General features: G+C 50.8%; 7 protein-coding genes across 7 annotated transcripts; 4 read left to right on the top strand and 3 right to left on the bottom strand.

The window, feature by feature from the left end:
• Positions 1–131: 131 nt before the first annotated feature.
• Positions 132–3,997, top strand: atrR (transcription factor atrR). The gene is made up of 7 exons (XM_057153375.1): positions 132–934; positions 997–1,124; positions 1,183–1,547; positions 1,602–2,098; positions 2,152–2,327; positions 2,380–2,943; positions 3,001–3,997. The coding sequence occupies exons 1-7, from the start codon at positions 728–730 to the stop codon at positions 3,716–3,718; spliced, it is 2,655 nt and encodes an 884-aa protein (XP_057007713.1). The 5' UTR covers positions 132–727; the 3' UTR covers positions 3,719–3,997.
• A 335-nt stretch (positions 3,998–4,332) lies between these two features.
• Positions 4,333–7,051, top strand: N7473_007436 (ATP-dependent metallopeptidase FtsH/Yme1/Tma family protein; the record flags this gene model as incomplete). Its single annotated transcript, XM_057153376.1, has 2 exons — positions 4,333–6,202; positions 6,258–7,051. 2 exons carry the CDS (start codon positions 4,333–4,335, stop codon positions 7,049–7,051), a joined length of 2,664 nt encoding a protein of 887 aa, XP_057007714.1.
• Positions 7,052–7,748: 697 nt separating this feature from the next.
• Positions 7,749–8,483, top strand: N7473_007437 (uncharacterized protein; the record flags this gene model as incomplete). Its single annotated transcript, XM_057153377.1, has 1 exon — positions 7,749–8,483. One exon carries the CDS (start codon positions 7,749–7,751, stop codon positions 8,481–8,483), a length of 735 nt encoding a protein of 244 aa, XP_057007715.1.
• A 1,647-nt stretch (positions 8,484–10,130) lies between these two features.
• N7473_007438 (uncharacterized protein) lies at positions 10,131–10,819 on the bottom strand (the record flags this gene model as incomplete). The annotated part of the gene is made up of 3 exons (XM_057153378.1): positions 10,131–10,412; positions 10,545–10,558; positions 10,585–10,819. 3 exons carry the CDS (start codon positions 10,817–10,819, stop codon positions 10,131–10,133), a joined length of 531 nt encoding a protein of 176 aa, XP_057007716.1.
• A 1,338-nt stretch (positions 10,820–12,157) lies between these two features.
• N7473_007439 (putative C2H2 finger domain protein) lies at positions 12,158–13,853 on the top strand (the record flags this gene model as incomplete). Its single annotated transcript, XM_057153379.1, has 3 exons — positions 12,158–12,172; positions 12,295–12,788; positions 13,004–13,853. The coding sequence occupies 3 exons, from the start codon at positions 12,158–12,160 to the stop codon at positions 13,851–13,853; spliced, it is 1,359 nt and encodes a 452-aa protein (XP_057007717.1).
• A 2,247-nt stretch (positions 13,854–16,100) lies between these two features.
• Positions 16,101–17,352, bottom strand: N7473_007440 (putative S-adenosylmethionine-dependent methyltransferase; the record flags this gene model as incomplete). Its single annotated transcript, XM_057153380.1, has 2 exons — positions 16,101–17,034; positions 17,294–17,352. 2 exons carry the CDS (start codon positions 17,350–17,352, stop codon positions 16,101–16,103), a joined length of 993 nt encoding a protein of 330 aa, XP_057007718.1.
• A 1,052-nt stretch (positions 17,353–18,404) lies between these two features.
• Positions 18,405–20,318, bottom strand: dspD (putative protein-tyrosine phosphatase; the record flags this gene model as incomplete). The annotated part of the gene is made up of 1 exon (XM_057153381.1): positions 18,405–20,318. One exon carries the CDS (start codon positions 20,316–20,318, stop codon positions 18,405–18,407), a length of 1,914 nt encoding a protein of 637 aa, XP_057007719.1.
• Positions 20,319–26,111: the final 5,793 nt, after the last annotated feature.

The following is a 26,111-nucleotide window of genomic DNA, read 5'->3' on the forward strand; positions in this document are numbered from 1 at the left end:
CGTACTACTGCGTCATCAGGGTACTCGGAAAGCGACCCTTTTTTTCATCCGATAGCAAGTTTATTAGAGTCTCCAGTCCGGACAGTCAACGGAAGACGGATGAGTTCTCCTTTAACCATGAATCCGTGAATCCCTGTTCGGGCCCGACGGACGAAACAGTCGGAAGTTCCCCCCAATTGCGGGCGCCACAGGCCACTTTTTCTGCAGTCTTGGCTCGGGATCGGGGTTAAGCACCTCCGTTCCTCCAGTGCTCAAGGCAGCAACAGGCAGGGCTCCCGTATTTCGTATTCTGCTCTCTTTCACTCACTCACCCCGGCCCTGATATTAGATCCGTGCTGAACAGTAATCCCAAAAACCCAGGTCCGCTGCTGATGTCAATTGCGTTGAGTCAGCGGAACTTGGGACTTTGGGTTATCCATCAACGGCCCCTCGTCCTCTTTTTCCATCCACCGTCGTAGCGCCAAATCAGCAGCTCTACTAGGGTATTAGCCTCGATCTGGCTTTTTTAACCTTCTCTCCAGTCAATCTCACCTTGGATGCGTCATCCACTGCCCGATCCACCCTGCCCTCACGTTCCGATCTTCAACTTCAGGGGAAAAGCTTCGGGGAAAGCACGTCTCCGACTTGCATGATAGTCAGCCCCGCAGTCTTTACTTAACACCGCCCTCCCTCCTCCAGCTCCACTTCCGCGGAGTTTCCACGCGCCACCTAAAAAAAAGTCACCATCATGGACGGCCTCGGGGATGACGGCATGGGTTTCGACATGAACCAGATGATGATGAACCACCAACAACAGCAGCAGCAGCAGCTTTATGGCGGCTACTCGCAGGATGGCTCCCAGATGGGTGGTCTCGCGGGGTCGATGTATGCCGATGATTCGGCATTGGCCGCGGGGGATGACGCCAACGATGCAAAGCGGCGGAGGATCGCAAGAGTGCGCATTATCGATCTATAAATTATTCATGGACACTGGCTGATTGGTGGATTTGATAATAGGCTTGCGATATGTGCCGGAAGAAAAAGATCAAGTGCGACGGCAAGATGCCCAAGTGCTCGCACTGTATCAACTATAAGACGGATTGTGTCTTTACCCAAGTCGAGAAGAAACGAAATCCCCCGAAAGGGTGAGTGGTTGTTATGACGGACTTGCGCACTTGATTGGATCTGACTTGGACAATGCAGGGCGAAATACATCGAGGGCTTGGAAAACCGCCTGGGCCGCATGGAATCGCTCCTCCGACTCTCTGGCCTCCTCTCCGAAGATGATAATGGAAAGACAGATCTAGGAACGTTGGAAAAACGACTCGCCGATCGAACGAATGCTCTCAACGCGGCGAGAAATACGAACACGTTTAACATCCCGAGTGCAACCCAGCAACAATCGGCCACTTCTCACAGTACCACACCCCACGTGGAATCTCAATCCAGTCCGCATACCGCCGCGACTTCGCCCGATTCACAAAAAGAGTCTGAGACAGAGGTTGAAGCGTTGTCAGATATGATGTGCTCGCTGGTTACCAACAATTGCGGCGAGACCCGGTATATAGGTAGGTTTATCATACATTGAGAAGGGTCTTAAGTTATTAACCGTTTTGTTACAGGTTCCTCGTCAGGGTTCTCTATATTCTCTCCTAAAGGTATTCAATGGGTCAATGAAAAAACGGGTGACACATCCTTCCAAGATATGATTGCCTCAGCGTACGTCGATGACAACAAGTGGATGTACTGGAAACCAGAGATTTTCAGCGACATCTTTGCGCGACGGGTGTTCAAGCCACTTCCACCCAAAGAAGAAGCTCTATCCCTATTCAAGGACTTCTTCGAAAATTTCAACTGCATGTTCCCGCTTTTCCACGAAGCGACCTTTATGCACTTGGTAGAGCGACAGTACTCACGAGACCCATATGAGGGCTCGGGTTGGTGGGCCAGTATCAATGTTGTTCTGGCGATTTCCCACCGCCTGCGTGTGATGAGCAATTTGGTGCCCCACGAGGAAGATAAGAAGGCTTGGTTGTATCTGAAAAATGCGATGGGGGTCTTGACTGAATTGACAATGCGGAACACTGATCTCCTCAGTGTTCAAGCGCTGCTGGGCATGGTAAGTACCTGAATTCAAATTTCCAAATTCCAGCGCCACTAACACACTCATAGTCCCTCTTCCTACAGGGCACTCCTAACCCTCAACCAGCATTCTTTTTGGTTGCTGCAGCTATCCGCCTTTCCCATAGCATTGGCTTGCACAAGCGAGGCTCCGGCTTCGGTCTGAATCCGGTAGAGGTGGAACAGCGGAAGCGAGTCTTCTGGGTTGCCTACTGCCTTGACAAAGAGTTCGTCTTCACTCCTCCTCTCTCAACGAATTTCAGGCTGACCATCTCAAAGCATTTGTCTACGTTCAGGAAGGCCACCAGTACAGGACGATGATGACATGAATGTCGAACTTCCAAGCGAAGACCCCCCAGATAATGTCGGACACGTGCCGCTCGCCGATGGCAGAGGGAAATTCAACCTCTTCCGGTCTCTCTGCGAATTCGCTACCATCGAGAGCAGAGTTTACAAGAGGCTGTATTCTGCCAAGGCTTCAAAACAGTCCGACGGCGAATTGCTCAACACCATTGGCGAGCTGGACAAGGAACTAGAAGACTGGAAGGACAATATTCCCATCGACTACCGACCTGAATACGAAATTCAAGCCACACATGGACCTCTCCTCATTCACGTCGTGGTTCTCCACTTCGCCTACTACAACTGCTTGACTACCATTCATCGCATGTCCGTGCACCATGGCTATTGGACGAGTCGGTTGTCCAATTATGCTATCCAAGGCTTGAATGCCCGGCCGTTGAATCCCAGAGTCTTCCTGTCCGCTGTCTTGTGCGTGACTGCTGCACGGGCTTCGATCAACCTCATCAAGTACATCCCACAGGGAGACTTCGCTTGCGTTTGGTAAGATCATCTCATTGGTGTTTTTCTCATTTTCAAATACTAATTCAACATTGGCAGGTTGATTCTTTACTATCCAGTGTCCGCTCTTGTTACCCTATTTGCTAATATTCTTCAAAATCCGAATGATGCTCGTGCTCGGTCGGATGTCAAATTGATGAATGTGGTGGTCAACTTCCTCTCCACCTTGGTCTCTGATGAGTCCAATGGCAGCATCAAACGCATGCTTGGGCTGTGCGGTGAATTCGAGAGAATCGCCAAGGTCGTTCTCGACAAAGCTGAAAAGGAGTCTCATGCGCGGAAGAAGCGCAAGGCCGCGCCAGATGACTCTGCTACGCAAGATTCGAATGAACAACAACCCCAAACCTCTCCCTCGGCTAAACACGCAAAAGCTCCTCATAATACTCCCTTCTCACCTTCGATGTTCGCCAACCATCCCTCTGCTGGAGCTGCTTCGCCTAGTAATGCGAAAGCTTTCAGCAATGACCCTACCATGCCACCTGGCTCCGGTATTTCCGGTGACTTCCCGAGCAACGTTCATGCCATGTCTGGTCTGGGACAAGATTTCCAAGATATACTGAGCCCTGAACAGTTGGCCGGTGTTGGATTCCCCGACCAATCCTTCCGACCTACCAGCCCCAATACGGGACCGTTCCAGCAGCCGTTTGTTCCACAAGATCTTTGGCAGATGCCTATGACTATCGAATGGGACTGGGCAGACATGTCGACTAATTTCCCTGTTTTTGAAGGCGTTGGTGCCAATGGCCAGCCTCAGTGAAATCATGGCCAAATGGCTCGGATATGAGGCAGAAAGCTATGGGGGTTGTATCTTTTATTACTTAGATTTATGGCGCTTGGTAGCGGTTTCACGGGCTGGGTCATTATTTGGGCTGTTTTCTGTTGGATTGAGCGTTGCTTCTCCCCTCTATTATTACTACTACACACCTTCCTCTCTCCCTACTTTCATGTACATTGATGCGCTCGTCTACTCTTGATCAAAGAGCAAAGGGCGCTCTGGAGTAAAGACTCCAAAAGTTCCACTCAGCGAAGATATCTCCAATCTTAAATAATACATTGAAGATCACACAATGTCCAAATAGTGAAGTAGAAAAGCAGATTTTTTTTCCTAGTCATCATAGTCTAGAAGTCTTCTAGATGGAATGTTAACCCCGTTTAAGTCCATCTCCTTCGACCCGATTCCGATGGCCGATGACTCAGCGAGCACCGGAATTCAGAAAAACCCGGTGCCGAACTTGGCCGCAGCTTGAGAGCTTTCTACCATAACCTCAGGTCCCTCTATGGATTGCGCAGAGTTGTCCATCGCCCCCGAATCCGATTGATCACCCCCTTTCTTCACCCTCTCAGCCCTGTGGGCTTCTCTTCCCCTCGACCATGGCCTCCATACTCCGGCGGCCAGGCAACATTGCCCGATTCTCGAGGAGAGCCACAGAATGCGTCGGCCGCGCTGGAACAACCTCTCTACGAACGCACCCGTCACGACTGTCCTCCCTAATCACATCCTCTCGCATCCGGACATACGCTACAAATGGCCCTACTCCTCCGAATGACAACTCCGGTAACTCCCCGCCGAAGGGGAGCGAGCCGGAGAAGGGTCACAAAGAGGATGAGGCGGAGTCCGTCCTCAGCACGGAGGATCAGACGAAATTGGATGCATTCACCAAGCATTTGAAGACTCGAATGCCGGACTCGCAGCATGAGGCGATTGATACGTTGCGGAAGCATTTGATGAAGAATGGCATGCCGGATGAAGTCAAGCAGTTTATCGAGAAGCACGCAAATGCGTCTTTGATGGATCACATTCGCATGATGCGTTGGCTATTCAAGTATACTAGCGAGCAAGCCAAGGAGGATGTGGAGGAGTATAAGAAGAACAAAGATGGAGAGAACGATCAGGTGAACAAGAACACCGAGGAGAAGAAGGAGGGACAGGAAGAGTCCGAGCAGAAGAGCAAGGAGAAGGAAGGAAAGGGAAACGAGAAGGAGACTAAAGATCAGAAGAAGAAAAAGCAGGATCAGGGAGCCGCTGCACCTCGAGTGTTTGAATTCCGATTCGATCCCGCCTCCTTCCTGGTCACCGCATTCGTCACATACTACGTCTACCGCAGTTTCTTCCCCGGCGAGAGTGGTGGTGGCCGAGAGATCACCTGGCAGGAGTTCCGCTCGAACTATCTCGACAAGGGTCTCGTGGAGAAGTTGACCGTCGCTAACGGTCACCGCGTCCGTGTCGACCTGAACCGCGAGGTTGTGAACCAGGCTTATCCCGATTCTGCTGGACAACCGGTGACCCACGTCTACTTCAGCATTGGATCTGTTGACAGCTTCGAGAGGAAGCTGGAGCAGGCTCAATACGAACTCGGTATCCCCAACCACGAGCGAATCCCAGTTGCCTATGTCGACGAAGTCCCCTGGGGTAGTGCCCTTCTGTCCTTCGCCCCGACTCTGCTGTTGATCGGTGGTATCTACTGGTTCTCCCGCCGTGGTGGTGCCGGTGGTGGTCAGAGCGGTATCTTTGGCATTGGCAAGAGCCGTGCCAAGCGCTTCAACCACGAGACCGATATCAAGATCAAGTTCTCCGATGTCGCCGGCATGGATGAGGCTAAGGTCGAGATTATGGAATTCGTCAGCTTCCTCCAACAGCCCGAGCGCTTCCAAAGGCTTGGTGCGAAGATCCCCCGCGGTGCTATTCTCTCTGGTCCCCCTGGTACTGGTAAGACCCTGCTTGCCAAGGCTACTGCCGGTGAATCCGGTGTGCCCTTCTATAGTGTCAGCGGTTCCGAGTTTGTGGAGATGTTCGTCGGTGTCGGTCCATCCCGTGTCCGTGATCTGTTCGCCAACGCCCGGAAGAACACCCCCTGCATTATCTTCATTGATGAAATCGATGCTATCGGCAAGTCCCGTTCAAAGTCGAACTTCGGCGGTGGCAATGACGAGCGTGAGAGTACTCTCAACCAGATCCTGACGGAGATGGACGGTTTCAACACTTCCGAGCAGGTTGTCGTTCTGGCCGGTACCAACCGACCTGATGTCCTCGACAAGGCTCTCATGCGTCCCGGTCGTTTCGATCGTCACATCACGATCGACCGTCCCACCATGGATGGCCGTAAGCAGATCTTCCGTGTTCACCTGAAGAAGATCGTTACGAATGAGAACATGGAATTCCTGGAAGGCCGGCTTGCTGCTCTGACTCCAGGATTCGCTGGTGCTGATATTGCCAACTGTGTCAACGAGGCCGCCCTTGTTGGTAAGTTTATACTGTAACCCTTTCTCCTTGGAGTTTACTAATATTCTATCTACAGCTGCCCGTGAAAATGCCGACACCGTCGTTATGCGCCACTTCGAGCAGGCCATTGAACGTGTTATCGGTGGTCTGGAGAAGAAGTCTCTTGTTCTTTCGCCCGAGGAGAAGCGCACCGTTGCCTACCACGAGGCTGGCCACGCTATCTGTGGCTGGTACTTCCGGTGGGCCGATCCGCTGCTCAAGGTGTCTATCATTCCCCGTGGACAGGGCGCTTTGGGTTACGCCCAGTACCTCCCCGCTAATGGTGACACCTACCTGATGAACGTCAACCAGCTCATGGACCGTATGGCCATGACCCTGGGTGGCCGTGTCAGTGAGGAGCTGCACTTCGACACTGTTACCAGCGGTGCCAGCGACGACTTCAACAAGGTCACCCGCATGGCCACCGCCATGGTCACCAAGTTCGGTATGTCCAAGAAGCTCGGCTACATCCACTACGAGGACGACTCTGGCCAGCAGTTCCAGAAGCCCTTCTCCGAGGATACTGCCCGCACTATTGACGCTGAGGTGCGCCGCATCGTCGAGGAGGCCTACAAACAGTGCTACGAGCTGCTCAGCTCACGGAAGAAGGAGGTCGGCATCGTTGCGGAGGAGCTTCTATCCAAGGAGGTCCTCGGCCGTGATGATCTGATCCGCCTCCTCGGTCCTCGCGAGTGGCCCGAGCACGCTGAGTTCGCCAAGTACTTCGACGGCAAGGGTGGTGAGACCATTGCTCCTCCCGAGCCCAAGGTAGACCCCGAGGAGACGACCGGCAAGGATGGCCGCGACGAGACCCCCCTCCCTCCCTCATAGACGGCCCGAATTGATGTTTTTGTTTTTGTGTACGCAATTTGGATCTGCATATTTTGGCTGTTTAAAGCAGGGAGTGTGTGATATCACCGTGTTTTTGTGCTCTGGGTTTATTCCACTTTTTCCCCCTTTCTCTTTTCCTTTACTGTACTTATGGACCTGCATTACCCTTTTCTTCCCTCTCTCTTCTTCTTTTGTTTTGTCTACTCCCCTCTCAATCCTCTCTACTACTCATCACCTCATAAAACTCCTTTTTTCGTTCGATCATGTCGCGATTAAATATGAAGACCTTTCTACTCATTTCGTTTGTGCTTGCTCGAGCCTTCGGCTAGAGGCTCATATCTCCGAGTGTGGAGTGTGTATTATATGGAATCGTAACCTCTCATCTATTCTCGATTAAGCTCATCTTAGCTCCAGGCACCCACTCCCACGTATCATTATCACTATCTCCTTAGGTCTCACAACTTCATTTCACCTTGCACCTTCCTTTTATTCTTCCAACTTTATCTCATCATTCGAACTTTCTTTTCTCTTTCTCCTACATCTTACCATATTCTTCTAAGACGACCCCAGACAACCTCACTACCTTCATGTTCTCATCTCACCTCACTACCCAGATAACCTTCAAGATCTTGACCCTGGACTGTCCTCCTTTCCCTCACTTCCACCAAACTCCAAAAAGGCAGCTCAACCTCTCGAGATGCCAGCGCTACCTTCCGACGAATACGACGCGGACCCCTCCACCCCCGAGTCGCAGCGAGCCGAGGAGCTCCAGCTTGGCCAGCTCCTTAGACGTCAAAGCCCCGAGGACCTAAGCCACTACGAAAATGCCCTCGTCGAGGCTAAGCCCGAGGTCGGGGGAATCCTCGAATCAATCCAGGTCTCCGATTCAGCTTTCCCTGCCAAAATCGACTCAAAGCTGTACCCCCCGATTTTCAAAAACTCCACTGTCTCCAAAAGCGCCGTGAAGGAGTTTCGACAAATGCTAGCCCGCTACAATTCACGCCGCAGAGCGTACACGGCACTGCGACCCCGCGTCAAGAAGCTACAGCCTACATCCAGAAAGTTCATGGTCGAGCGCCTCCAACCGCTGCACCAGGAGATCGAAACCCTGTATTCGATGCTAATCCCCCTTTTCGGCGACAACATTAATGAACCCAAGCCACAGATGAAGATCTCAGCAGCGGCGATGAGGGTAAGGCCCTCGCTCGAGAGTTCAGGAATGAGCGCAAGGCCTGATTTCGGTTCGTCCCATTCGTTTCATTTAATGCCATTGTCGTACCCCCAAGCGGGATTTTGTTTCGTCCAAGCCCCATTCCTGAACCCCCCTACTAACCCCAAGCTCTGGTTTGTTTTTAGGAAGTTGAACGCATCGGGACAATGCTTTTTCGCGGAGGTGACTCCCTTGTCGCCTTTGAGCTATCATTCCTCTTAGTCATAAGTGACGTGAGAGATTCTTCCATTTCTTAGCCAGAAAGTAGTCTATGAATAAAAATCAGCCTTTACATCTGGGCTTCAATCAGTCGCAGTAGTACAGGATTATTAGGTCAACGATGTGTCTGCGTAAATACGGCGTGATATCTGTGATTCAAAGCCCCATCCGTGTCCTGCTCATTTCTCAAGGCGAACCCTTTTCAAAAGTGTGTCTCATTTCAACCACAAAGACTAACCTCACGATTGGCCCAGGACACACTAAAGCCTAGCTATCAGGGCCAGGAACCACTATATCCTCCTGAGAGGCGCTCATGCTACGAGCATATTCAGTAGTCTGCGGCAATGTAACAGGCAAAGATTCTCCTGTAGAATTAAGAGAAGAAAGTACTCCGTTCATGGCGCTGGACAGAGAAGATGGCCTGTGGTGAAGTTTGCCTCTTGAAAAATCGCGTATTGCTTTGAACTCGATTGCACCGGCGAGAGCAGGCGAAGGCACAACGAGGGAGAACAGTTTAGTGGCATCTGGATAGGCCTGATCGTATCCATGCTTCGAAGAAAGGGCAGATGATTTGAGATGCCTTCAAACCTCAGGAGCCTCTTTCTGCGCGGCCGGGTCGTTCTTTGTGACTTTGCAGCGTGCTTCCTCAATATACTCTGTCACAGCTATTGCTCCAACTGCTTAATATGAACTGGATAGGACAGATAGGCCATAATGTCCAGCTCGCCATAGTGCGGAGTAAGTAGAGGAGATATTGGCCGCGGAGAAGAATTAGCCGTAGGCGCGAGTATAGCTTGAAGGTGTATCAAATGCCCTTGCTCAAGAAAGGCTATTCTTGTTCAATAACCTTTGGCTAGATTATCGAGAGAGGCATATCGATGGTACGGGTCTGGCTGTAGGATTAGAAGGTGACATATTATATTCGATGGCGCAATCGGCGGGATAATAAAGACAACGCGATTATATCGCGGCATAGTGAGCCTAGGGAAAATAGGTGCGCTTGCATTATTTGGCATTGATCGGTTTGTAATTTCCGGAGTGCTGTACATAGTCTGTACAGTACATACATAGTGAGAGGCTATAGTATCTTTACGCTACACAATAATAATATTTCTGGTCCTCTATTCCTTGTCTTCGTGCCCTTCGTCATAGTGGAGATAGCCGTGGAAAGGCCGGATTGGGGGGAAATAACCATGGACTGCAGCCTGCGAAACATTTTTTTTTTCTTGAATCGAAATACTTGCTTTTTTTGGATATTCAGCTGGGCATTTGTGGGAGAGATTTTGTGTACCTCCGTACTTGTTCAGCAGAATGATTGGCTTATGAATGAGATTGTGCCCGAAAATTACCCTACGAATAGGATTGTTGTGTCTGAGTGGCTTGTTAGAGGCGATGATTTGTTGAGCTGAAGCATGATCTGCATAGCCACCCACACCCCCGTCAGCCGCAGGAACCCATGTTTCTGCGAAGAGTGTTTTGAAATCCTGTCTGAGATAAGCACTGTGGCACTGGGACAGGAATTGTGCCAGGCTGTCTTGTTTTGGGCTTTGCCAGGCAGAGAAAGATAGACGTGATCATTAGGTATTATCATTACCTATGACCGCCACCGGGACCCGACCTTATGATTGCTTATCTCATGGTCCCATATGACTAAGGACGGTAGTATTGTTTTACGATATCAAAAGATGGAGTACAGAGCACAGCTCGTGACTCCAACTTGGGAATGGTGGTACCTGGGTGCTGCCAGCTAGCACTAGCTATTTCTTCCGTGGGTGCTGCCAGTAGCGCTGGAACATGGACTGGAACGGTCGGTGCAAGAGCAGCTCCAGAAGCACCTGAGGGGCTTAGGACTACGCGGAGTAATGATCCTCTCCGGCTAGCGTTAGCGCGCGGGCTGGCGCGACCAGAGGAGATCTGATCGTCCAACTGGGCCTGGGCGCTCCGAGGTAGGACAATTAGAGGAGTTTCAAAATTTCAAGACACGCCAGAATTGGGTGCGACTGGTTTGATGCTGTCCTGAACGGGAGCAATTATTAGTCAGTCATCAAGAAGTAGTTAACTTACGGAGTACGGAGTAACTAGTTAGTTAATTGTACGGAGTTACATCTTGGATACCGGGTCAAGTAACGTGATTCCTTGACGGAGTACTGACGGGAGTAACGTGACGTGGAACCCCGGTCAGACCATGAGTCACCTGATCCCGTGACTTCTCCTATCGCCTTCCACTTCCACTCGGTCTTCCCTCTTTGACTCCACTTCACACTGAAAGCCCACTGGATGTCCAATTGGATCCTCAAATAGGACGTCTGCCCGGTTGTTGGCTGGTTGGCCCATGACATCACTGGACCCACCGGGGCGAGGTCTTAGACCGGTCGATACCATGCAGGTGATCGGGACACGAGCACCTCTTTCTTACAGGATATCGCTAGTGGTGGGTTAGCACTACCAAGTTACCCCCTCTTGTCGTCCTAGAGGAAGGTACCTGAGCGCCTGCTGGTTTCTCCCTGGCTGGGAAACCATTTCCCCTGCTCTCGCCCCCCCGGCATTAGCATACTGACAGACTTCCCTAGACCGAGTTACCGATTACCCAGAATATACACTCCCCTTGTGATCCTGGCGGGTGATCGTCAGGCAACAGATGCTCCCTCCGAGTCACCCTTCTTAGAATATTTGTCCTTCCCAACCATGAACTCCGAGACCAGACGGCCAGATATACCATTTGGCAGAATCATTGACAGATGCAGCAGTGTTGCGCATGCCTTCTTTCCCAGATCCATAGGTACCTGAACATTTCCCAATATCCGGGAGACCCTGAACTCTGCCCTGCACAGAACGCCCTGTCTGAGATTGGAGGAGGGGAAGTGCGCACCACCCCCATCGGTCCTTGAACCGGCCATGACCCTACCTTGGGGCTTCGAATCCCCTTCGATGCATGGGGATGGCCTTTTAAATCAGTCAAACGGCTGATGTCAGTCCCAAATTCCCAACGGACGGGCGGCGCTCACAGTTCAGGTTCCCAGTTCTTGACTGTCCCGGAATACCAGAAGCGAAGTGGAGCCATGGTTATCGCATCATCCAGCCTGTGGCCTTGCGAGACGCACACACACCCCCAAATGGCCCACGGCGGCGACAAGTAGTTCTTGAGTTGACATCCAAAAAAAAGGATCACCTCAAATCCAAGGATATCGCTAGAGAAGACAATTCAGGGTCCTTTGTACAACCTGATAAAAATAAATACTGTAGAATACCAAATTCGTATGATTACGGAGATCCCCCCCCGCATGCTCAAAGGGAAAAGCCCCCGCAAAGACAATGAGCGATTTCTGGTGGGCCACCACCATACCAGATGGCTTGTACTCTTTCTGTACCCAGCTCCTCCTCCTTTCTCCTCTTTCTCCTCCTCCCCTGCTTTTTTTTGGTTCCTAAACTTTTTTTTCTCTCCTCCTTCTACCTTTCCCTTGATTCTTCACTTCTTCCTGTCGTTCGATTTTCCCTCTCTATTCTCTCTCATCTACTCCCTCCTCACCACCTCCATACGCTCGGTTCGTCCGTATCCCGCCAACTAGCCGCCCCCGATCCCCCGACCCTCTGTATACTTCCACCAGCTTCCACCCGGAATTGAGCGTGCCTCGTCACTCTAAGGGCTTTCGAAAAAACGTGCCAGAAAGTCCTTTACCATGGCTTCTTTCAAGGTATGTGGCTTCAATGTCGAATGCCAATTCACTGGTTTTGGCCTTGAGTCCTCTTTTCCCCCCTCCTTCAATCGGTCGCCGGTGTTCACCAGTACTGATGATGTGGCCGCCCACCTCTCCAGGAATTGTCCCTCTCTCGTCCTCTCCCCAACACCACCCCGCGACAACACGCTCACTCGATATCGCTGGGAGCCGTCAATGCCAACCACCGTATAACCCGCCGCAAGAGTGTGACCACTGCCGCCGCCAATGCCGCGGCTGCGGTCGCCGCGTCGATGAAAGAAGGCGGCGAGGCCGCTTCGCTCCCCATGGGTGCCGCGCATCGTCGGAGCCTGGGGGCCCGCAAGGGACTGGAATCCACCTCGGTCGGAGGTGCCTCTGGGTTTAGTTCATACCTGTCCCGAAGTATGAACAGCCCCAGCCAGGAACCTCCAGTAATTCGCAAGCCTTCTCCAAGCAACTCCGACGAGGACGGCAAGCCTTCCCTCAAGGGCCGCAACCGCCGAGCCAGCGAAGGTGCTCACATGAAGCTCGATGGAAAGCGTACCCCCGCGGACCTCCGCTGCGACCGCTGCGGGAAAGGATATAAGCATGGCAGCTGCTTATCCAAGCATATGTGTGTATCCCCCATGTCGCCCGGCTGTCTTCTTCTCGTTCGATCGGGAGCATGCGCCACGTCGGCTCTGTGCAGGTCGCCCTCGTGGTCATTCAAATCCCTTCCGTCATTATTCCCTTACTCTGCCCCCTCTACTTGACCATTCCTACCTTGTTCACCTCCCCTAATTTCGCTGGTGGCATCCGGTTGACGTGTAATTTTTTGTGGCGACTTAGGTGGGAACATGACCCTGCATGGTCGATTACTTCGAAACTCCTCATCTCCAAGCACCAGCAGGTGCAGCTTCTGGAGGCTGCCACGGTGCTGGTCAACATGAACATGGACGACGACATCCCCGAACACTCCCCCGATGCGGAGTCGGAACTCTCCTCCGCCTCCCCAGATGCCTCTTCGGTCGTGCGTGATGGGATCAGCTCCGCCGAGACTACGCCACCTCCGATAGATGAGCAGGAGGAAGACGACGATTTCGAGATGTCTGGCATGCCGGCCAACTGGACCAAGCGCCCCAGCATCAGCAACGCTTTCTCTCGCTCCTACCAGTCGATCCCCTCTAGCTCGTACAACGGAAGCGCCCCGCTCCACTCCCCTGCCTTCTCCCACTTCCGCAAGTCGAGCATCGACACCCGTCCGTCCACCGCAGACACCCGACTCCACGAGGATGACGAGGCGGATTTGGCTGCCGCCATCGGGTTGTGCAACTTTGGCACTCCCCGCACAGGACCAGTGGCCATGGCTCCGGATGTGCCTCCCGTCCCTCCTTTGCCGGCTCGTTACCTTGACTCGGGCAGCCACCCTGGAAACCTCAGCCCTGGCTTGGGACACTCCGGACCCGGCCCCATGAACGAGGCCTACCGCCGCAACTCCAATGCGGATGCCTTCCTCTCGGCGTCGCTCAACCCATCCCTTTCATACAAGGTGTCGGATGAGCGTGGCGCACGAAACAGCCACAGCGAGGCTACTGCACAGGAATCCCGTCAACGACGCAACGCAGATGTAGACTTTGGCAGCCGCCGAGCCCCTGCAGATGATGACGACGATGGTGTCTTTGGTCGCATGGAGGAGTAGATTACTCCGTATCTGCTTCCTCCCATGTTACCTGCTTCGAGCCAGACAGCGGGCCGCCACTGTGGCCTTTTTTATTGTGCCACTCGACGCACCCTTTCACGACGAAATGTACGAGCTTGAGCGTTTTTTTTCACATGAGAATTATTCTTGTTTACATGTTTTGACATGCACGTTTCATAATGAAGGAAAGCTACTCTGGGAACTCGATCGGATGGTCACTTTCATTTCATGATGGGAGTAGCCAATCGCCCCGGGGAACAGAACAGAGTTAGTTTCTTCTTCGCACAATGCGTGTCTTATATTCCGGGAGCCCTTTTTGACCTATGGGATTCCCATGTATCATGTCTCTTTGGCCCGATTGTTTTCTGTCTCTCTTTTAAGTTTTCTTCGTCTGCTTCTGCTAGTTGATTGTTCCTTTGCCTTGTCTTTTTTTCCTGGAAACCTCATAAATGGCCTTTTTTGCAATGGCCGGCGCATATTCATCATCATCAATATCCCAAACCACACAATACCTACGAGCTTGTCATGTCGCCCTTGTTTTCTTATTTTTTTTTTGCCTCTTGCCGTGGACTTTTCCACTACTCATTCTCCAGCTCGCACAGATACACCCCCGTGTTTTCTTTTTATTGTGCCCAGCATTGAAACCAACACTCATATGCCACGCGTGATCTCGTCCTCTCTCTCCCCTATCCGTCGCTAACCTTTTCCTCCTCGATCACATATCCCGCTACACGCACATTCTCTCTCCTCCCATATGTACTCAATGAAACCCGCGGACGGGGTACGCAATGAATATAACTCATGAACCAAGATTCAAGTCTAACCAATTGTAATCTTACCAAGTAGCATTCGTGATTGACCGTACAGCCCTGCGACAGCTAGCCATGCAGTGCTATTTTCCCTCTCCGGTGAAGCTTGGACCCGCCAAACGGGGATAAAGCGTCCAATTGGGATCAGACAACGCACAAAGAAAGCACAGCACTGTGTTGTTTCATATTACGTGCTAAATGCAATTTTCTTTGACCGTGTATCGGAATTGAGTTTCAGCCATCTCTGTTCATTCGAGATGGAGTTATCGGGACGCAGTGTCCCGGTCTCATTCTTTTTCTTTGTTGGCCGTACCTGAACGGATTCAGAGCTGGGTATAGCTGGTGCCTGAGTTTCTTTCCTTTCGGATTACGTGCCTTGAGAATGGGTTAGTTAGATTGGCTGGGACTAGTAGGTCGTGTGGAATGCGGGGTGGAAACGGAACTACCGTCGGGGGTTGGGTACCGATGTTCTAGGCCTGACTAGCGGGGCTGTTTGATGGACTGGTCAGGGTTCTTCGAAGAAATCGATATTGAGATGATCAATGGGTATTTTATACTATAGCTTTGGCAAAATTGGGCTTATTGATTTTGATTCAGGACCTTGGCGTGGTCCCTGGAGTAATCACTCATGGCAAGATCACACTACGTAGTTCATTCAATCGCGTGCACAAACTCCATAATCAAATTTAACTCTCGATCCGTCTGATCTTGGATCTTGGTGTATGCGTACGTCACTGGAACAAATTCTTGATCCGTTGAAGGAGTATCTTCCTAATGTGAGCCTCTAAACCAATCATATATCGAGTTGCTGTGTCTCAGTCTCGGGCTATGAGGTACACTAGTGTATCATCGTTCGATCCCTGATCAACGATCTGGTGAACTTTGGGATCTGTGGTTCCAAGATCAGTGAATCTGGGAACAAGATTGATGAGAAAGCTTATATCCATGTGGTTTAGCTTTCGAGTTGGTGGTCTGCGTGCTTTGCTTACCTCCGGGCTGTTAGCAGGGGATCCATTACCGTCCATCGGGCTGTTGATTATTTCTTTGGATGATCATCGAGTTATGGTGGTGGTCCAAAAGTCTGGGTCTAGAAACCATAGTAACGAACCAATTCAGTCAGTCTAATTTGAGAGATCTTTCTAGACGTCTTTCGAATCGTCTTTCTCGATGTCCCAGGTATCACTTTAGGGCCTTCCAACGCGTCACTGCTAAGATGTTCTTGAAAATCTGTCGGGGCTCAAACTTGGAACCGTCCTGTATATCGGACCATGGCCTTCTCATGCGAGAGAAAAAAATGTCTTTCTCAAGTCTCTGGCTTATGCATCTAGAAGACAAATGGCAGACTGGTCATATGGTAGATCATAAAGACAGACCTCTCAAGTCTAGTTTATATACTCATCTCGAAAACAAATGGACTTAACTCCCCAAATCCACTCTATCAAACCTCCCCAACCCGCTGAAAACAAACCGTACACACTCCCTGCCCTTCCTGCCCTCCAAACCTAAACCGCGGATACTCAACACGCCCCCAAACAACCAACGCATCCTTCTTCTCCCCATCCTCCTTCCCAGCAACAAACCACTTCACAAGCTCATCCTCCGTCCAATTACAACTAGTCACGATCAAAAATCCACCTCTCCGCACCAACCGCCGCGCGATATCAGGATACCGTTCACAAACGCGCGTCGCCTTGGCATCGTCCGCCAGCGAGATCGCATCGAACGTCCCCTTGTCCAAGACAATATCGAAACCACCTTCTTCGTAGGGGAACCAGGGTAGTGTTACGTCGTCGCTGGTGGGAGAGGTTTTCACGCCGGACTCGGAGAGGACAGCCTTGGAGCCAAGGATATCCCATTCCTCGAATTGGATGGGTGCAGGTTCGGGGGTATCTGCGTCCGCATTGTCTCCCTCTCCCTCATCCTCATCTTCTTCTTCATCATCATCATCATCATCCTCATTATCCGTCCGATACGCAGAATGCCCCCTAACCCTCTGCAACTCCCTCGCCAACTCCACACTCCTCGCCGAATAATCCACCCCAACCATCCTCCCGCTAAACCGGCCCTTCTTCCTCAAAAGCGCAAGCATACTACCATTGCCAGTTCCGAGATCCAGAACAGACGGCTGCGCCTGTCCTTCCGCGCGGGTATTCCGCGGCGCGAGCGGGAATGTTCGCCTCGTTAGGAAGTGGAGGACTTTCTCGGGCGCGTTGTGCTCGGAGAACCATGATGTGCCGGGGTCATCTTCGTCGTTGACGTCTGAGTCTGCGTCTGAGTCTGCATCGGCATTTTCGCCGGCCTCAGCCTTGGTGTCTGGGTTGGTTTCGGCGTGCGAGATGTGTGCGAGGGTGCGGGCGTAGTATGTTTCCCAGCTATTTGGCGGGGTGGGGTTGTTAGTACGAGATTCAGATAGGTGGGTGCAGGTTAACCAGGAGTTATGAGGGTATCTTAATTGGGACACTTTAGGGTAGATGTGTATCGTAGACGCAGTGCATTTAAGACTTCTCAATTGCGCTAGTCGTGCATACCCTCCTTCTACTCGAGGAGGGGCGCAACGCGGGGCTTCGGAGTCGAGCTTTTGTCTCTACCTCCGAGGCTTGCATGGGCTGGTTCGGGCTCAATTGTACTTACTAGTCCTTTGTGCCCAGCTCGCTGGGCGAGAGATAGGCTGGGTGAGTATCTTCTGCCATTATTTGTGGGTGTTTGAGGGTCTGTGTTTGTCGCAAGGGAAAATTTTGGGTGAGAAGTGCGGAGGATGTTTCCTTATCGGTTATCAATTTCCACCTGAGATTGATACGCAGTATAACCCCGCGATTATATAAGGTAACGACCTTTGTCTGATTCCATTCGCGGTTATTTACGGACTATTCTACAAAAAGCAATTACAAAGAATATTTTCAAGCTGGAAGCTGTTTCATTTCTATAGTCGAACTGCGCACAAGGGGTATTTGTCATTCCTTTCCCTCGATCCAACTCTCCACCCAGATCCAATCTGGATACTGAATGCGGTCCAGGTGTCCATCCTTTCGCCTGGACCTGGGCAGAGGGATCGAGGGAACAAAAAGCACAGGGAATCAAAGAAAGAGTATATAGAAAAGGTTGAAGAACGAAGGCCATGCCATGTGGGACAGGATGATCAGATAAGAAAAGAGGAAAATGGGGTAGAAAATAGAGGGCAAAGGTAAAAAGCGATGGTTGTGATGTGATGGACTGTATAGTCCAATCGATGCATGAGAGAAACAGAGCCAAGTCATCTTCTCCGTAAAATAATATTACAGTTACCGGGCTTGCAGAAGATAGACAAGGTCTTCCGCAAAATACCCACGGCATGAGATTGTGTTCATACCAGTGACACCGGAAATGAATCGACGATGGTCAAAAGAAAGATAGAAGCGATAGAAGGGGGTTTTGGGCGAGGGAGGCTATATGCACCGCTCACTCATGCAGTTCAGTTTGGTAGAAAGGAGGTCAATATGCGACATGCGAGTCGGAAGGTGATGAACGACAGCAAAGCCTGCTTTGGTCATGGATATCATCAACCCAATCAGGAGAGGGGTATATGACTGGGGAACAGAAGTGAAAGAACTTGGAGTGGCCGAGAGAAATGAAAATAGAGAATAAAAGGCCGGAAATGAAGTGAAACATGCGATCTTTATGTCGGAGATCAAGAAGACATGCAAAAATGTCGGGGTCGTGGAAATCATCATTTCAAAGCCTGGCTTGTTGCGCACAGGCGAGAGAATTATAGGAACTCATCAATGTTCCTCAGGATCATCCGCTCTCCCCCTGGGGGAGGAGAACGGGGATCGGCAGTATCTTCGGCATATTGTACCGAGCTGGAACTTTCAGCCATTGTACTGTCGAGTCCTCGGGAAGGTAATGATGGCAGAGGTATAGGTGGTGCCAGGAAGCCAGTGGTTCTCGGGGAGAAGAAGCCAGCGCCTAGATCGGGGGATCCTGGTCCATCACGAACAAAGACGTGAGTCTGGACAAGTGGGTCGCAGCTGCTCACACTGCGTGGTAACCCGCGTGGGCGACCAGATGCAGGCTCCACGGACTGGAACTTCTGTCGGAAGGGCAGTGGGCGCGGAGACAAACTGCGCTTGGGAGATCTATTCCCATGGTTACTACTGGTCTTGGGGCGCAATGAATGAGTCGGTGGGGTGGGAAGTAGTCCCATCATTGGCACTGCCGTTCGCTGCTGCGCCTCAACTCGCTCAGCACGAGTGACTTGAGGCTCCGAGCTCCTGCGACCGGTTTGAACAAACCACTCGCGAGGAGCCGGCCGCGATGAAGGAGATCCTCGCAGCAAGCGAGAGCGATAGTCGGTGAGTTGGTAGATGAGACTCATGTTTGGTCCCACCCACTGGCTGCGTGCCTTGACCAGGTCATACATCGAATTGAAATCCAAATTTCGATTCTTGTACAACCCATACGCGATCACCAAAGACGCAGAGCGGCTCGCGCCCAACTGGCAATGAATCAGGACTTTTTTACCCTGAGCTATCCGGTCATCAACCAGTTCACACAGAGGAAGTAGATCATCAAGGATCTCCGAGTTGTGATCCCAGCCAACGTGGATGTACTCGGGGGTGGTAGATTTAGGTGTGGGGGTAGTCGGGGTCGCGGACCCAGATTCTGAAGGCTGGTATTCAAACGCCGACTTGAAGGAGATTTCGGAAATGGCTGTTTGGGGATCACCGCCAGAAAACCGCTTCGAGGCCATCGAGGCATTGCGCCACGTGCTCATGACCGTATTGTTGCGAGCATCGTTATCCGTGTTGAAGGGATTCTTGACTTCCTTGGCGACATTAATAACCACGTCGAATTGTGCAGCTTCCTCTGCTGTGGGCTCCAAGTACAGAAACACGCCGGTGTCGTAGATCCGAATAGGTCCATTGGGATAACCGCGGTCGGTACCACGCGTCGACTCTCGTGAATGCATCGGCTCATCCTCTTCCTCTTCAGGAATCACGCGTTGAGAGAAGGCGGAGCCATCGTCGGGCATGGATGTCAACGGAGAAGTATCTTCAGATGATGTACCCGATAGACGCCTGGCGCCGTGATGCGACGTTGGTCGAGGGAGCTGCATGCCACCGCGCGGGGCGAAACCAGGAGACGTGATCGAAGCGAGAGAAGGTGATGACTCTGCATGGCGCAGGGACTGACGTCCCATAGGTGTGGGAGGAACCAAGTCGGGAACATTAGTGGTGAATGATTTGTCAAAGCCCGGAGTCCGGATGGTGAGGTTTGCAGGGCGGCGCCGGCTGCTCTTCGGAGGAATCGGGATGGGAGAGGGTGGGGCAGAGAGGTAATGTTTCGATGAAGTCTCGAGCATCGATGCAGTCGCAATGGGGGGTCGGGACTGCGAAGGCAGGGGCATGCGTAATGAGAGATTCTTCAGGTTGCGTGCTCTGCGTCCGGGCGAGTCCGGTCGCGGAGGATTTGGAGCCAGCGATAACCTGGAGCTGTCGGAAGTCATGGTGGACAGTGGGGCAACCTCCACCGGGCGGATGATTGGTGTAAATTTAGGGTAGGATAATGGCATTGCCGAAGGGGTTTCTGGAGAAGAGCTTGGAGAGATGTCGCCTGTGGAAGGAGAGTCGAATGGCGAGATAGTGGTCGTGGGCGAGGACTCTGTTGAGCCGGAGGTCATTGACGAGACACTTTCGCGATGCACGGAAGGAAAGAGACGGCGCGAGTTTGTATTGACTGGGACATGGGCTGGAACTTGGAGGGGTGGATCGAATGCTCGTCCTCTTTGTAGCGCGCAGGGAATCCACCATATACCGACATAAACGATGGGAACGAGTCCGGGAAGGACGGTGGACTTGTTTGTACCGGCATGATTTAGGCCACTTCGCGAGAGGCGTAGGGAAAGGGTCGTGTTCCTTTCCACTAATGCTCAAGGAGAGAGGGAGCGAGGAGAAAGTCGTGTTCCACCAAACTAGAGGAGCATTCGGATCGAAAGACAGAATAGATTTTGCTGCCTGCGCAAATAGAAAAGGAGTGGGATTGTTCGTTCTTTGTACAAGGGTATCACGTCAGTTTTGAGGCTTGAGGAGAGTTCGGGAATTAGAGAGCAAGCGGGCGCAAGCTGCAAGGGCTGAAACTAATGATCGACGCCCATGCAAAACAGAGGAGAGCAGGGAGAAGAAAGACAACCGCAGGCACGAGTCCCTTATGTTCCAGGAGGAGTTGAAATAATTCACGATGGAGAAGAGCAGAAGGCGATCGTAGATTCGGACTTCAGGTGGCTCACATACCAGATTCTCAAGCCACAGCCGATCTGTCGAGTTGAATGCGTTGAAATTGAAGTGAAAGGGTTCGAAGAGTTGGAAGGTTATAAAAGGTCAAGGAGCGACAAGGAAAATCGGAGGAGTAAAGAAACAAAGGCGAGGATTGAATCTCGTCCGAGAAGAATGGGATTTGGTGGTGGGCGGGGAGAAGAGAGCCCCAGGGAATAGTTGGGGGAGTAGGGTCGTTCCTCCGGGGAATGACGGGAATGTAAAGGAGAGTATTGTAAGAGAAACTGGATATAATGGTGAAGAAAGCCCCGGTCGAAAGAAGAGGATTGAGGATGAGGAAGATTTGAAAGGGGAGGAGGTTCAAGAAGAAAGGGAGGGGAGGAGAGAAGAAAGAGAAGGCTGAAGATGGGTGATGAGAGAGGGTGAGGCGACTTGTGAAAGCCGCGAAAGAATAATGGAAATAATGGACCCTTACTGTTTTGATTATTTTATTATTTATTTTATTATTTACATCCTAACATACTGACATACATCCATACTCCTACTTCTCTATTTTGATGATTGTTATTCAGTCTTGATTCCTGGCTAGGAATAGTACCAGAAGATTACTTTACAATATTATTCCGATCATCATCGTGGTTATTATCAGGATCGAGAGTGAGGATGCTTCATAAACAACAAACACAAACTCGGTATTCTGGTCAAAAATACAGGATCGGGGTATGGTGATGTTTTATAGTTCACAGGACGAAGGACTGCGCTTGGAGAGGGAGAGGCTGGTAGTTGGTACACTGATTAGTTAGTCCAACTCCTGGGCTCCATCCAGTTTACTCCGTAGAGATCTCCGATTTCAGGCCCACTGTAATTTGGTTGTTCGGGGGGGGGGAAAATCGTGTGTTTCGGGTGAGTTTCTGTCAAGTACCAAGCATACAGCCACTAGAAGACGGTTCGATCGAAGTATATTGCCCAGGACTGCTTGTACACAATACCTCCTCCAAGGCTGTGCATCGCTGTCCCCTTTCAAGTATTGAGTACCACTGTTAGACAGCCGTTTACCCTCATCGAGGCGGACGGGGTGGCTTCCCTGTAGCTCTAATTTTAGCCGCCGGGGGCGTTGTGAGTTGACTCGGCGCCAAACGCACGCAGGTGAGAGGCCAATGCTGAGTGAACCCTCGCTTTCACACCTGTCACGACTATCCAAGCATGACAGAGGATGCAGGATCTGATCAAGGCATCTTCTATCGATCTGTCTAGACTATGAGATGGTCTACCCTAACATTTCTCGTCACTGAATAGAGACTCACATGGTCTCAATATTCTTGATGGCGTGCGAGATGGCTCGGATGCCTTCCCTTCCCCCAAAACCCTAGGATCCACCTGGAGCCTGGAGGTCCCACCAACAGCTGCGCCTTGGGGGATGCTGAGAGAGGAGGATTATTGACTGGCGGGACATCACCGTACGTACCTACGGTCCATAGCAACTACAGATTATCCCCTGCGACATCAAGCACTCCATTATGCAGCTCTTACTGTATTCCTTCCAAGGGTGGAGGTCGGTGTACTTACAGATTATCTAGACCACAGAGTACATACAAGATGTATTCAAGACAATGGCTTGTCGAGGTGTATCATTATCTGGTAGACAAAGAATTCAAGTATCGGAGGAAACATACACTTGTTGAGAAACCAATAACAGTGGCAAGTCTTCAACGAAAGATCCGCGCTCATTATACCCAGAATATACCCAGCAAGCCCGGGTTGATTACGAGCACTGATTCGAGAAATTCCAAATTCGGTCCTATCCGACCCGTCCCAGACAGTGCACGGTGCCCTGTTCACGGGCTGGAGTGAACCTGCGGCAGGGATGATTCAATAGTATCGATGAGCAGGAGCTTAGGGCACACGGTGTCCCTGCACAGTGAGTCCTCCTCTGTTCCTCTATGGAGGGAATACTCCGTATAGTAATATGTAATTAATCATGTTATTCGAGTACTACATTCAGTATGAAATATCCGTATTTCTGCTGTACGGCACACACGGCTCATCGGGTGAACGGTGGGCGGGCTGATCCATGGACCATGGGATGGTCCGCGGGACCAGCAAACTGCTGAAATGATAGGAAAAGTCTCCGACCCGCTAGTACTCCGACGTACTATTCCTAACTATCAGGTAGTATATTACACTCATATATCTAGTATGTTGAGTTTAGAGGCCTCTATACATCGTACTGCACAACATTCAACCGAGAATACGCATGAATACACAATTTTATTTCAAGAGGGGAATAAAAAACACGGTCGCCTGGGGCCCAACATCTGAAACCCCGGAAGGTCGATGGATCTGAGGAGGCGATCCTGAAACACGCCAGCTCGGCACTAGTCAACACTAGTGGCCCTTGGCAAAAACAGCAATCAGCCTATCGCCGTTGATTATCGCTGTAGTCCAGCTGCCGTCAGTCGATACTTACTGATTCTGGCGATTATCGTAGACTTGGTGTTGTGCATGGAAAACTGGTGTGCTGATTATCGATGTAGTGCCGTAGGGTGAACGCCTTGGAGATGTCATTCCAACGCTTATATATCATACTCCCCTTTCTATTTGCGCTAGACGTGTTGTATCTCGACATACAACCCTTGCTTCGTATACTCAATTTACTCAACATCAACATGCCTTGCTGAGCCCCAATTTTCGCACTCTGTGGGATCTCCCAGCGGAGCCAGGAATGATCGGATCGGCCTTCCACGTGGGAGTCCTGAAACCTGGTCCGTTTCTCTCGCGGTGGAGAGGTGGTGGGCGTGGCGTTCACAGCCCTCGATAGACTACTCCATACTCGTACTGTACGTCGTAGACAGTAATCTCCAAGCAGTCTTAGCGAGTCCTTCCAAACGCCATCGAGGTAATCATGGCAGGGATAAGTAGTCGTCATAACTTGACCGCTCCTACATAGCTGACAGTGCCAACCTTCTCGAAGCAGTCTATGATCGACATCCCTCGTAAAACCAATCCTGCCAGTCGCCTGCTATACTTCCCAGTCCGGAGCTCATCTCCAGACAGCGGAACCCAAACAGATTGCAGTTCCTAGCCGCGGATCCTTCGTGAACGCGAAGCGTTTCACGATGAACCCAATTAATATGATTCTAAAAATATCATCCCCAGCTCCCATTTACAGTACTGGCCCGCCCCTCCCCCTGAAGGAAGTTAATGAACTGAGGAGCTGGCTGGCACAAGACCTTAGCTGACGTTGGTTCGTGTTTCGCTTGTGTTTCGGGCCCGTTTGCCACTTGCTCCTGAGCGTTGAGCGTTGTTTCGGCTACAAGAGAAGGGGCTGCGGGCGCCTGTTTTGAATCAAGTTTCATTCCGGAGTATTCTCTTTGCCATGATGATTGGTGGAGTGATGGGTTGATGGAACAAGGTCGGTTACCCAGTTAATGCCTGTTCTCGGTAGGATATAGTTGTAAGCAGAGGTTCACCGGCCAACCAGCGCTATGGCCAGGCTCGATATTAATTCTGGAGGCAGTGCTTGAGCCAATGGATCGTGGTTGTATCAAATATATTCTTGAGCTATACTAAAATACTACTAGGTATGGGGGCCAAAACAGGTATGTATGTTTCCTGGTCTTGGACTCTGTAACACAAGCTGCATTGCGGTCTTGACTAGAGTCCCGTTGAAGTGTGTACTTGGATACGAGACGAGGGCTGCTCGTTTACGCGATAGCTGAGTGCTTCAGCTAGAGTGCTGTGCATAGCTGACGAGAAACAATCGAGGGGTCCTTGGTGTGTTGCCGATATCATGCTTATCGATAGCCGAATACTACCTACCTCAAAGAAATATATTGTTTGAACCGCCCCCTCGTTGACTATGGGATAGATGTGGATTGTATCACACCGATATTTCGCCAGACATCCGAAAAAAGACTCGGCATTATATGCTCTCATCAAGTACAAAGCATCCACGTAACATAATCCAAGTTGGAATAGAATACTACCAAACCTAATCTAGCTACTCTACTTTGGGTACCTCTCCACTGGGAATGAACTGCGAGATTCGATAGAACTAAGGTCAACATCTTTGAGTAAGCATGTACTTCATAGGCAGATAGCCGATGGGAAGGACACTTAATCTGTCGCGTGATGTCTGATCCAGTCAGGCCGAGATTGTTTTCTTCCATCTTCAGTCTTTATACTGGCTGGACTCCATACTACGGCCCTGGCTACTCCAACACCGGTCTCACTTTCGACTAATTTGACGTGAGCCACGTGGAGATTATATCCACAAGGCAGGAGAAATAGAATGAATTGAATTGGATTTAGTTGAATTCACCTCCTTCACCAGTGACAATTATTCTCAATTCCAGAGTAAATATCGACTGTACTTCAGAATCACGGAAGATCCGGCTGTGTGGATGTCGGCCCCGAGTCCGTGGCTCCTCCTATAGGCGAACCATGGTTTGGGCTCTTTGTTTGTTGCTGCGAGACTCTGGAAACGGTGGGCATGAAACAATGCTCGACATGAAGACCTATTCTTGTACGTATGGATTTTGTTGAGGAAAAATTTTGGTCATGCTCCAATAGCATTAATTCTGTGGAATTTGAGAGAAGATTGCCGTTGGTTGAAAAAGTGACGGCTTTGACAGGATTGACAGACCCTGGGTCCAGTTGACGGGAGCAGGGCAAGCTTCTCATTGGACTAGACATTTCAACATAGAGAGCTTTAAATTCGCTAGTCTTCGTTCTTCATCTTCGTCTCGACGAGTAGTCCCAGCTCAAAGCACAGTCTAACAACACTTCAAAGTATATCCTCTTCTACATGTTAAAGTTGAACCAAAAGACAATGGGTAGGCCAGTAGCAAAGTTGATAGACTGAGAACTTATCTAAGAAGAGCTTTCAAAAGAAATAAGTCAAAAAGTATCTCAGCCAGACTTTCAGATGTGTGAAACAGTAGTACGGCAGCATCAAATTCGAGCTTTTCTTCCCAGAAAGCCACAACAATAGCGGGCCTCACCCACATCCACATCCTAATCTCCCAGCCACATGGATATCTTTGCTCGGTAAACAATAAGCAAAAAAAATCTCCAAATCTCCAAATTGGACGCATCAGAAGAGTTTCTTTATCACACACTTGTGCCTCTTGACTGGTTGTGTCACCCGGGATCTCTTGTTTGCATCTGCAGTTAATGTGCCGGGTGATTCACGATGCATA

Source organism: Penicillium subrubescens, assembly GCF_028828155.1.
Source record: "Penicillium subrubescens strain IBT 31985 chromosome Unknown utg000005l_segment0_segment0, whole genome shotgun sequence".
NCBI lineage: Eukaryota > Fungi > Ascomycota > Eurotiomycetes > Eurotiales > Aspergillaceae > Penicillium > Penicillium subrubescens.